This window comes from Diceros bicornis, chromosome 4, assembly GCF_020826845.1.
Source record: "Diceros bicornis minor isolate mBicDic1 chromosome 4, mDicBic1.mat.cur, whole genome shotgun sequence".
NCBI lineage: Eukaryota > Metazoa > Chordata > Mammalia > Perissodactyla > Rhinocerotidae > Diceros > Diceros bicornis.
In genome coordinates this window covers 14,354,461-14,367,573 of record NC_080743.1, presented here as the reverse complement: position 1 = coordinate 14,367,573, position 13,113 = coordinate 14,354,461, and the positions used below count along the sequence as shown (strand labels likewise).

Here is a 13,113-nt window from a genome sequence, read left to right as displayed (position 1 = left end):
TTTGGTTATAGATTATGCTGCACTTCTAAATACAGAAGTTTCCCAAAGCCATGGAAATTGGCTTCTTTGCTTGCGTCTGGCCGATCTGGCTAGAAATCAATGACTTCCAAAAACAGGGATCAGGAAAGCAATGGCAAAACACAGATACAGTAGCTGCAGTGACAGTCACGTAACAAGATGGAAACGAACTGGTGAAACATTTGTGGGGAAAGGTCTGGGGAAAGGGATTGGGAATGAAGAGAAAGAATCTATCTAACAGAAAATGAAATGCCTTCATTATCACAAGAAACTCCAAGTAGCCTTCACTTAGTTATACTGGAATTACGATTTCAGCTCACGTCATTTGTGAAAGAGGAAGTAGGCACTCTGACCACGGAAAGTGATATTTTAAGCTTCAACACAGACTGCTCATCTCTGACTTGACTTGCAGCATGTCTTTCAACAAAAGCACATAGTGATTTAATCTCAACAGTAATTCAGTCTGCAGCCATTTGAGACAAGACTATCATTGCAGACAGGCTGTAATTTGTGAAAATCAGGTGGTAGGGCTTAGGACCACCTGTTGAATTTAATCTTGGAGTTATAATGTAAATGCCATCATGTAACTGAACATAAACACCACATATTTATCAGACTTTGGGACCTCCAGCCACGGAGATGTGAACATTTTCCTAAATGGTATCTGTAACTCTCTCCAGATTCTGTAAATCAATGGCAAATAAAAAGTCCACTGGAATTCTGATTCAGTATGCACCAGCATGTGGCTTAGTGGTCATCACATTCAGCACATCCTATAATTTTTCTAAGGCCTGATGTGAGAGTGAAAAAAAATAAGCAACCAGAGTATCATCCAGCAGCATAATAAGAATAGAAAAGCTTTCATTTCGTATCCTCCCCCATCTTAATTGGAAAAAAAATTCCTAGCAATATTCTAACAAATGATTTCCATCTCTGGCTAAGCAAGACTGTAGGAAGATCCCAAACAAGCCTAATCAAACAGCAACTTTTGAAGAAGACATAAACATTTTACACAGGCACCTTCAGATGGCCATCAGAAATGGAACTCTGCCCAGCTAAATAGTAGCAGGAAAGATATTTTGAGCAGAAGTTTACATTTGGTTCAGTGGGACAATTGGGATAACGCCTAGAGAGACCACATAGATTTTAAGATTTGCATTTGGTCCTTTGCTTGGGTTGGGTAAACAGTGTCGAACCCTTTGGGTGTGGAATTTTGTGAGATGTTGGTTTTCTATGAAAGAGTTTCATTAGAATTAATTATCTGCAAAGACCTTCCTGGTCACATTTATAATTCTCTGCTAAGAATTCCAAAGACATTGAGACATAGTTCTCATTCACATAACATTTCACAGTTTATAAAACCCTTTTACTACAGATTATCTCAATTTCTCATACAGAGTTTCAACATTCCTTCCAAAAAAGAGCTGTTCTTCATTTTAATGAAATGAGGCTCTGAAACATTGAAAATGGAATCCAATATATTTGTGTGAATAAACAGTGTTTTGAAAACAAACATGAGGGCATCATTTCCCCTTAGGCTATCAATATTCTTAGCTGGCATCTGTTCAGCACGAGAACACAGGACGGAAAGTATTAGGAATATCTTCCCAAGAGCAGATCAAAGCTTTCAGGAAATTTACCTTTCGACACCCCTACTAATCAAAGCTTCACAAGTGCTAGATAGCCATTTCCATGAAACAATAGCCATGAAAATCCACTGAGTTCAACAGATTCATCATACACCAGTTACACATAAACACCACATCCATCCCCAGTCAGAAGCTGATGTCTAAACTTTCAGAGGACTCCAGCCCTTATCGGCTGCTTGCACATGCAGGTACAAAGAGCGTAATCAATCAACAACCTAGAAACCGGAAGCTGTAATTCTAACACTGATGGCCCTCTCTACTTTTTTTGAGTCCATCACCAGTGCCGCCCCCCAAATCACTTCATAATGAAATCGCTCCCTCTTTTCTGCTTCCCTGAATTCCTCCCAGCGCAAGTTGCAGCTTTTCAAAAAAACTTTCCTTGATCCTCCCAGAGCAGTCATATTTCTCATCTCTTCACCCCAACAGTACTGTTTATATCTAGCATTTCCTATACATATATCTATCGGTTTATCTATCTATCTGTCTATCTCTATCCATCTATCTATCTATATCTATCTATCTATCTATCTATCTATCTATCTATCTATCTATCATCTATCTATCATCTAGCCATCCATTCACATTTCATAGTACATTGTTTTCTTCCACAGGCATTCAAAGATCCCTGAAGGCTCCTTCCTGCCTTAAATTCTCCAAAGTCCTTAGCATTATGCATTGCACAAATGAGTGGAAATATTTTGATTGCCGCTTAGAAAAAAGTTTGACTTTTTCAAGCACGGTAAGAGCAATCTTTTCACACAAAAGGAGCTTCTGCTAAATATTACTTGGGTTCACAACCATAATCTAGTAATGTAAAAAGCAGAATAGTGGGCTGGTTTCAAGAAATCCTCTAGCTTTACAGCGTAGATACAGAGTGGAATCGTGTTTTAAGAAAAATATATTAGCAGCTTCAAATAGTGGGCAATACGTTTAAACTGTATTAAAATATCGTTTCAGAATCAGGAAACTTGATTAGGCTTTTCCCAGAGGCTTCACACACTGAAACCAGAGATCTATTATTCCAGGGAAAGGAGGCTCAATTTAAAAAAATTCATCTTATTAATTATTAGCTAAGCCATGCAGCGGCTTTCCGGAAGGCAGGCGCAGAAAAACAGGCCCTCAACGAGGAGTTTCAAGGCAATGGAAGCTGAGTTTGAGCCTCGAGCCTTCCGCGCCTGCCTGGGCATCACTCTCCAGGGCTGTGTTAACTCGGCCCAGAGCAACCCGAAGCGGAGATCAGAGGGGCATCTTTGAGCCTGAGCGGCGGCCGCGGCCTGCCCGCTGCTCACCCTCGGGTTCGAGGCCGGAGGAACGCTCGCGCTGGTACCCGCGCCATCCCGGGTTCCTCCCACCGGGGCGCGGCTTGGCGGCCAAACCCGAAGCTTCAGGAACCCAGCACCCGCCGGTAGCTGCAGCTCTAGGGATCAGAGGGTTCTAGTTCCAGGGCCGGTTCCCGTTAGGAAATTAGGCTTTGGGGTCCGCTCATCTCATCTCTATTCCCTGAAAAACTTTGCATCTTTCTCCAAATAAGAATTCATACCAAGTAGGAGCTATCCCACCCGACCCCAGCGGGTCCACACCCCCTTCCAGCCTCCGAATGGCACCTACTCACGGCGCCTCCCAGCCCCGGGAAAGGGGGCAGGCTCAGGTGTGCGGGGTCCCCAGGCTGGGTGGCGTGCGGGCTGGCGAGCGAGCTGTCACCTTGTGATCCGCCACGCCAAGGTATCCGTCCAGCGGCTGCGGTCCCGCGGGGGCCCTGGGGCGCGACGGGGGGCTGCTCTCCGCCGACGGCTGCGCGCTGCCGGTCGCGGCTGCCTGCTGCTGCTGCTGCTGCTGCTGCTGCTGCTGCGGGGGCCGCTCCTTCTGGCCGCCGAGGCTGCTGTACACGAGCAGCAAGCTGGTGCACATGGTGGTGAGCGCTAAACACACCGCCAGACCATGGCGCTGCGGGCGGGCGGGAGAGAGCAGAGGAAGCCGCTGAGAGCCGCCCCGGGGGGAGCGCGCCCGGCGGGGACACCCGCGAGACCGTCAGACGGGCGGGGGAGGCCCGGGGCGGGTGGCCTAGGTCCCAGCCCCGGCGGCGCCGCCCGGGCAGAGGAGGCGCAGTCCCCGCGCGGACGGCAGGGGATGCTCCCGGCGCGTCGCTGCTCTCGGCCGACGCCACCTCCCAGAGCTCTCGGCAGAGGGCAGGTGGAGCGTCGCCCCGGCCACCGGCGGCAGAGCGCGCCCAGGGGTGGGCTCGCACTTTGAGGAGGGGCCCCTGTCCCTCAGCTCGGCTGCTGGAATCTCTAACCCTTGCACCTTCTCTTTTCTGGACCCGTGGGGCTCTACCTCGGCGATCCTCGCAAGTTTGAAATCCGACAAGGAAACCAAGAAAGTCTGCAAAGGTCCCCCCTCCCCGCCCCTCTTAGTTTTTGCCAGGCTGTTGCTTTTGGGCATCCCCCAACCCCCGACTAACGCTCCCACCCCTCCACCGCTTCTCCAGCTCTCCGCTTGCTCCTCGGACCAGGCGCCGAGGCAACCCGAGTTCCCATCCCGGCTCGGGGATTCCGAGCCGGGCAGAACCGGGGAATCGGGAGCGGACGCGGAGCAGGTGGAAAGTTGTCCCTTTGTAACAGGCGGCCTCGCGGCGCAGGGTTAGGCGCCCCTTGAGCTCTCCCGTGCACCTCGGGGGCGCTGCGCCCGGGAGTCCTCGCCTCTGCCCAGAGGAGTTGCAACAAATGACTCACCATCAGGGTCTTCATTTTGGGCCCCTCTTTTGTGCGGAATCCTCAGGCACACGCGTCCGGGGCCACTTTTTCTTGGAGGGCTTCCATGGTGGGCGATGGGGCGGGGGCGGCTCTGATTTTCGCACGGCGGCCAGCCGCGGCTGAGTGGGTAGGAGAGCCGCGGGACCCAGGAAGCGCCGCTGTTGCAGAGATTAGAGACAAAATTAAAACTGAGCCGGACCCTCGTAGTCTCACTGATCTACACAACTGCCGCCTGCCGCCGCCTGCTGGGTCCTAAAGATCTCTGCATCCCCTTCTCCCGCCCCCAAATAATAATCTTGGCAGCCGAGTGGAATCTCTGGGGCGAGAGAGTTAACCGTGCAGTATAGTCACCTCTTGGTCCGAGGGCTTATTTATCTTTTATGAAGTCCTCAAGCAAAAAGAAAGGAGAACCCAACTGGATTCTGAACATGAGAGCCATTTGAAAATCTGCAAACTAAATTTTCTGTTTTGTGATTTTGATAAAAACAAATCAACAGCCCAAATGTCAATAGCCCTATTTATAGTATTTGCATTTGTGTTCTTGGCGTGGGGAAATCGGTCACGAAATAATTTTTTGAAAAAAAAATTGTTTATTTCAGTTTTCCACCTGTAAGCTTTATAATATTCTCTTCCCCTTTAATTTCACTTTTTAAATCCAGTTATTCTCATGCAATCTTCACATCATGATTTTAATTCAAATACTTCATTTATTGCTTGTTTTGAATATTATAATTTATAGTTTTATTCGATCTTTGAGGCTCCTAGTGTTCATTTAAATGATTTTAAAGCGTTAAAAACATTCAGCACATCATATCCACGTGATCAACTGGACCTGTAGATTCTTTCTAATTTAAATAAAGATTTCTGGCTGCTGGAGACATAACTGCTTACTGCTTGTTTTGTAAGACTCCTAAGGCCTTTGGTGCTCTCCTGATGTTGGTGCACTGCACTGACAGTACATAATGTCACATTCAGAACTTCAATTAAAATAAAAATATAATTATTGTTTTTTGTTGGTAAATTCACATCAATAGCCTGTTTTAAGAATACTCTCCCCACTGCGATGAATTACAAGTGGCATTTGTTAAACGTCTAATTTAGATGAAGACATATTTCTTGTGAAATTCCTTGGTGAGAGTAGTTATCTTAATGTATTACTTAACAGCTCACCTGTAGCAGTGCAGTGTTAAAGATTACATTAAGATGGAAATGATCATCAGGCCAACTGAACCATAGGCACAATAAGAGCTTTCTCAAGGCCAAAAAAGGCATTACAATCCTTTTTTAATCTTCACTAATCCATTGCTGGACTGATGATACAACAGGAACTATTTTTAACTTCTGAGGCATCCTTCCATACTTAGTACTAAGAAAGTAAAATTATTGGTGCAGCAGTGACCATCGATGCAATGTGTTTGGTGGAAGGCAAGAAAGGCACAGGAGTGAGACTTTCAAGGAAAAACAAAAAAATTCGAAACACTGTCCAGCATTGCCAGTCTCAAAGCTACTTATTCAATTTGTGCTGTAGGCATGAATAGTACCAGTTGTTAGGACAGGAAACACAGCAACCGGAGGAGAATCTTATTGGGTCTTGGCTATTCTTGATCATATGGTTGCACTTGACACTCAAATTAGGGAAACAAAGGACCAGCTTGATGAATCATTGCAAGCAGATTATCTGTGTTTCTCCAGGGCTCCTTTTGAGATGCTGCTAGACACAGCTCCTGAATTTTTCAGGATTGGTCCCCCTCCCTCTAGCAAGTTGCCCAGTGACTGATAAAACACTTCTAATATATTTTGCCGTGCTGAACAGGGCCATCACATTTATGATTTAAGCTCATGGCAGCGCGGTGGACATCTGTTACACGGTATGTCTGACCAAATTCATTAAACTTATGCTTTTTTTCCCTCTCCTGGGATAGCAGTTAGCTAGTTGCTGAATCTACTTATGAAATGGCCAGGGTAAATTTAAAAATGTAATTCTGAGCTTGATTTGAATAATTTCAAGTTCTCTGGCTTTCAACTATGTGATTAGATTGATATGATAGTTTTAGGCCTGAGAGCCTAAGGGACAAGGTGGGATGGTGGAAGGGCAGATAAAACAAGTAACAGAAGTTAAAGGGCCGTCCGTTGATGGGCACTTAAGTTGCTTCCAAGTCTTGGCTATTGTGAATAACTCTGCAATGAACACAGGAGTGCATGTACCTTTACAAATTGGTGTTTTCAAGTTCTTTGGATAAATACCCAACAGTGGAATAGCTGGATCATGTGGGAGTTCTATCCTTGATTTTTTGAGGAATCTCCATACTGGATAAAGAAGATGTGGTATATATACACAATGGAATACTACCCAGCCATAAGAAACGATGAAATCCAGCCATTTGTGACAACATGGATGGACATTGAGGGTATAATGCAAAGTGAAATAAGTCAGAGGGAGAAGGTCAAATACCGTATGATTTCCTTCATTAAGCAGTAGATAATAACAACAATAAACAAACACATAGGGACAGAGATTGGATTGGTGGTTACCAGAGGGGAAGGGGTGAGGGAGGAGGGTGAAAGGGATAATTCGGTACATGTGTGTGGTGATGGGTTGTAATTAGTATTTTGGTGGTGAACACGATGTAATCTATGCAGAAATAGAAGTACAATGATGTACACCTGAAATTTTTACAATGTCATAAACCAATGTTACTGCAATAAACAAAAAATTAAAAAAAAAAAAAAATAAAATAAAATAAAAAAAGAAGTTAAAGGGCCGCCCCGTGGCTTAGCGGTTAAGTGCGCGCGCTCCACTGCTGGCGGCCTGGGTTTGGATCCTGGGCGTGCACCAACACACCGCTTCTCCGGCCATGCTGAGGCTGCGTCCCACATACAGCAACCAGAAGGACGTGCAGCTATGACATATAACTATCTACTCGGGCTTTGGGAGGAAAAAATAAATAAATAAAAATCTTAAATTAAAAAAAAAAGAAGTTAAAATCCTTGTGCTCTTCAATTCAGTGGTCATTTAATGGTCACCGGCTATCTGGCAGTTCTATATTAGGGAATGCACAGATGATAAGACACAGATCCTCTCCTCTAAGAGCTCACAACCTAGTGTGTATGTGTATGCTTGTGCATGTGCATGTGAAGGGTGTGAGATAAGACTGATAGCAGACAATGAAAGACAGAGCACTAGCAATTCAACATCTGTTTATCAAGTGCCTACCATATCAAGCACCTACTCTGTTGAGCACCCACTATGTGCCAGGCGTTGGGGATACCTGGATGAACGGACCACGTGCCATCCTGAAGGAACTCACAGTCTCTGCCCGGATTAGTGCTGCGAACCTTTAAGCTACAAAGAACTAGGAAACCATCAAAATACTTGATTTGTTTCTCAGCTTCTGAGTGCTTGCTTATTTAAGATCTGAGGGGTTTGATATTATAAGGTTTTCCATCTATGTTTATGAAGGTTTATGCACACTTTTAAGTTAATAATTTGAATAGCCAGAAAGAGCAGAAAGTAGGCAGCATTCACAGAGACTTGATTGACTTGGAGACAAGTAGACAAGTCAATAGAGCTTTTTTAGTTCATCTAACTTGTCCAGTTCAACACAAAGGGAGTTGGGGAATCAAAATCCAGGTAGCTGAGATGGATTTCTCACCATTTAAAATTTTGCCACAATTCTGCTTCTGGTGCCATCACATCCAATCAAATAGATTGCTACTTTTGAACAAAGAAGGGAAAGGAAAGGAAAAGAAATTGAGTGTTCCACAGTGTAGGTTACGTGATAAACTGAAGGAGAGAATTTATGAAACAAGGCAAGTTACAGGGTGAGGAGGGAGGAGGTGGAATCTGACGCTCAGAGGGAATGCCAGCCTGTGCACGCAGCCACCGAGGCACCACAGAGCCACCAAAGGAGGCAGAGAGACTGACTGCTGGAAACCCAGGAGCCCTGTCTGTGAGTCCTAAGTGACCTCCCAATTCAGAAGCAAGTGTTTCAAACATTTCAAAGATGGATGAAAAGCAGGAAACAACATCATCTAAACTGCATTTGAGATATAACTACTTTCCACCTATGATCCTACAGAAAAAGAGAAAAAAATTCTGCTAAATGCTACAAAAGCAAAAAGCTTAACAATGGCAGAAAGTCCTAGAACAAATTTGATACTTGTCCATTTGTGATCTGCAGTTTACTTAATTCTCTTTACTTCACTGGCCGTGCCTAGTGGGCTGGTTGGCTGAGAACAAGTGCCTGGAGTCAGGCTGCCAGGACCCAGATTCTGACTCCACACTTACCAGCTCTGTGGCCTAGGGTAGGTTGCTTAGCTGTGCCTTTGTTTCCTCATCTGTACAAGGGCAATCAGGAGAGTACCTGACTCAAAGCATTGCTGTGAAGGTTAGATGAGATATTACAAGTGAAGTGTCGAGAGGAGTACTGACATTGTTAACTATTATTAATAATATTTTATGATTATGATTGATAAACTGAGTTTGAAGGCAAAAGACCAGGGTTTGGCCTGTCTGACCAAGAGCTGCAAGACCTTGAGAAAGGGACTTAAAAAATATTAAGGAGACTCTTAAATTATCTGTAAAATGGATATAACGAGGTCTGTTCCACAAATTGTTAGAGGGCTTATTCAGATATTGTGTCTGTGACTGCTTTGTCAACTGTGAAGTTCTGCATAAGCTAAGGTAATGATAACTTATTCATTCATTGTACAAATGTCAATGGAGCAGTTACTATGTGCCAGGCTCTGTTCTAGGCCCTGAGGACGTGACCAAGACACACAAAGACTCTGTCTCGTGAGGCTTATATTCAAGCCAGGGCAATACGCCAATATAATAGAAAGTCAGGCACTAGGAAAAAAAGCAAAGTAAAGGCCTTAGAGATTGGGGTGGGGGTTTATGCGCTGTTTTAGCTAGGATGGTGACATTTGAGCAGAGATTTGAATAAAGTGAAGGAGTGAGCCATGAGACTGTCCCAGAGGAAAGGCGTTCCTGGCAAAGGGAACAGCATGTGCAAAGGCCATGAGGTAAGAGCTTGACTGGTATATTGAACAGACAGCAGGGAGGTTGGTGTGGCTGGAGTGGAAGGAGCAGGAGGGAGGATGGTAAGGGAGGCGGGCAGAGAGGTAGTCGAGGACCAGATCCTCTAGGGCCTCATAGGCCATGAAAAGAACAGTGTGAGGGGAACCCATTGGAGTGTTTAAAGCAAAGGAGGGCCATGGATCCTTAGTGTTTTGGGAAGGTCACCTGGCTGCTGTGCTAAGAATAGCTTTTGGGCGAGCAAGAGTGGAGGCAGGGAGACCACTTAGGAAGCTATTGCTTTCGTGTAGGTGCAAGGAGGTCATAGTGCTGTTAGGGGAAGTGACTGGTTTCAGGATTTGCTGGTCATTGGGTATGACGTATAAGAAGAAGAAAGGAGGCAGCTGGGAGAATAGAGCTGCCATTTCTGAGGTGGAGAAAGCAGGTCTGGGGGGCTGAGAATGGAGAATCTGGATTTAGATGCACTCAGTATGCGATGTCCCAGGCAGTCGGAGATCAGGCATGATCCTGGGCTTAGAGACATGAACCGGGCGTCACAGTTCATGGAAGGATGAGGTCACCTAGGAATAAGCCTGGACATGGAAGAAAAGAGGTCACAGGCCTGGGCCCTGGGAGTTCCAAATTTCAGATGCCAGGAATAGGAGGCATCATCATAACAATGATAATACTGAAAAACAATAAATAACTATCCCAACGTGATTTGATTTAGGTGGCTGGTTATTTTCATTTTGAATGGATTTTCCATTCCAAAGCAGTTAGTCATTTATGTCCTCAAAGCACTTTTCAAATTCTGTTATTGTACCAAGTATACTCATTTATGTATTTATTGTTCATCCTTCCTTCTAGATCATAAATTTTCTAGAACTGGGACTATGTCCTATTACTGTTTATATCCTCCAAGCCTGGCACATAACTGAGCAGTAATATTAATTGCTAACATTTATCTAGTCCTTACTCTGCTCCAGCGCTGCTCCAAGAGTTTTACATGTATTGGCTCCTATAGTCCCCACAACAGACCCATGATGTAGGTACCGTCACTGTCCCCATTTCACACATGAGCGAACTGAGGCACTGAGAGCCATCTGTCCAAAGTCATCCAGATAGTAACTGGTAGCATTGGGCCAGAGAAATATGTGTTAAAATAAAGAAATATTTGTTAAAGAATGAATAGAAGCTTTGTAAGAGTTTCCATAACGACATTCTTCTACTTAACTCTAAATTGTTCTGATTTACAAGAATATCATTTACACCCGGTCTTTAGATAATATAACCAAAGCCAGGGCCTTGTTTTGTGATGCACTTTTTTGCTATTTTTATTTTTTCAAGATATATTTTAAATACAGTAAAATACACAAAATTTAAGCGTACAGTTTGACTAGTTTTAACAAAATGATACACCCATTCACCCCCTCCACTATCAAGATCTAGCTCATTTCCATCATCCCAGAGAACACCCTCATGCTTCCTTCCAGCCATACTAACCCCCACCAATGAGCAAACAGGCAAACATTGTTCTGATTTTTATCAGTACAGATTAGCTTTGCCTATTCTAGAACTTAGTATAGAGGAAAACATATAGTATATGTCTTTTAGTTTGACTTCTTTCACTTAGCATGATATTTTAAGGTCTGTGCATGTTGTTGGGTATATTCATAGTTCCTTTTTATTGCTGGGCACTATTCTTATGTGTCAAAATGGCACAATTCTTTTTATCCATTCTCCTGTTCACGAACATTTGGGTTGTTTCCAGTTTGGGGCTCTTATGAATAAAGTTACTAAGAACGTTTTTGTCTTTTTGTAGATGTACGGTTTCAGTTTTTATTGCGTGAATTCCTCGGAGTGGAATCGTTGGGTGATATGATAAGTGTATGGTTAGCTTTAGAAGAAACTGTCAAACTGTGTTCCACAGTGGTTGTACCATTGTTTATTCCCACCGGCAACGATTGAGAGTTCCAATTGTTCCACATCCTTGTCAGCACTTGGTATGGTCCGTCTTTTTAATGTCTCTTTGCTTTTGTACAGTTTTCAGGAAGTTAGAAATCCTTGCTTAGCACCCAGCATCCTTCCTGACTATGTATCCACCATTCCCTCATTTCCTGACTCTACACAGGAACCCTTTGAACTAGCCATAAGAACTGTTCTTTGAATTTGCAGTATTTATGTCAGTCAGCTGAGTCCTTCTATAAGCCCCTCTGTGTCCCACTCCTTCACATCTCAGTCTGTGCCTGGTCCACTAGCATCCCCCACTTTCTGAACCTGTGGTTGGACGGTGAGGCCCCTCCTTCATGCTTCCACAGCTTGGTTAAAAGCACAAGATTAGAATCACACAGATCAGGTTTGGCCCGGCCTCTGACACTTAACTCTCGTGTGACCGAGAGCAAGCCACTGATTGCTCTTCTCCATTTCCTCATCTGTAACAGGCCCATAGTAAAACCTTTCTAGCAGAACGGTTGTGTCGACAAAATATACTAACTTATGCAGTGTTCACCACCACTCTGATTACACAGATGGATCAAATAAAAGGTGTCTTTTTCATAAGGGACTCTTTGTTTGGTATAAAGAGAAACACATTCATCCTCAAATGATTGTTGAGCTTATAATACAAATAAAAGTTAAGATGTATTGCATGCCTGCTCTCAGGCATTGTGCTAATTATAGGCAGTGGCTATTTAATCAGTAATGATGTCATCTCCATTTTACCAACAAGGAAACTGAGATTTAGAGATGTGAGGCCATTTGCCCAAGGTCACATGGTAGAAAGTGATAGAACGAAGATTTGACCAGGTCTGCCTGACTGCAGAGCCTTCCCTCCCCACCTCCACAGTCCATGCTCCACTGCTTTCTAAACACTCTGACTGTAGGCCGAGTCCTCCACGAGATGCTGGAGACACAAAGAGGAGTAAGACACAGGCTTCACTGCAGAAGACAAACCCATGAGCAGATAATTATAACCTAATGTGCTAAGCGTAAAAGTTGAGTTATAAACGAAAAATTAGAGGGGGCACAGAAAAGGGACATATGGCTACGTGAGAGTGGTTCAGATACGATTTTTGGCAAAGGGGAAATGCTCAGTTGGTTTTAAAGAATCACTAGAAACAGGCCAGGAGAAGGCCATTGTTCCAAGGCAGAGAGGACAACATAAGCAAAGGCTTGGAACCTCATATGAGGTGCTGGGAACAGACAAGGAGTTTTTGAGCAAGGTAGGGGGTTGTCAGAACCATGGTAGTTCTGTACAGTTGTGCAGGCTGTACAGTGCACATGAATGCACATCTAAGTGGGCATCATTCATCATAGATATTGCATATTTGTATATTTGTTTTGTCAATTTCCTTGAAAATGACCATCAAGCATCTTCCTCTTCAGATATCATAATTTTACAACAATTTTCCGTTAGATAGAAGTAAAGTGTTGTAAATAATGGAAGCCTTTTAAGATTTGCACAGCAGTACTATTTGAGCTGGGAGTAGTCGGGTCAGAATTCCTTCCTGGGTGGATGTATCCGAAAACAGTGAGAAGGATAGATTTATTGGGGGGTGCGGGGGTAAGCTTGAGCCGGAGAAAGCGGCTAGGAGACTGTGGTGGAAAGCTGGGGGAGAAATAAAGGCTTCAGCCAGAGCCCTGTTGATGGGGATGGATTCAAGAAATTCTTAGGCACATA

General features: G+C 44.3%; 1 protein-coding gene across 2 annotated transcripts in view; it reads right to left on the bottom strand.

Moving 5' to 3' along the window:
- The window catches only part of ST6GALNAC5 (ST6 N-acetylgalactosaminide alpha-2,6-sialyltransferase 5), a 167,433-nt gene extending 162,823 nt beyond the window's left edge, over positions 1-4,610 (bottom strand). For both annotated transcript variants that reach the window (XM_058538324.1, XM_058538325.1), the window contains exons 1-2: positions 4,397-4,610; positions 3,369-3,611 (exon numbers count right to left, since the gene is read on the bottom strand). In XM_058538324.1, the coding sequence (XP_058394307.1) occupies positions 3,369-3,611; positions 4,397-4,411 (258 nt within the window). In that variant the 5' untranslated portion in view covers positions 4,412-4,610. The remainder of the gene's footprint in view (positions 1-3,368; positions 3,612-4,396) is intronic.
- Between the last annotated feature and the right edge of the window lie 8,503 nt (positions 4,611-13,113).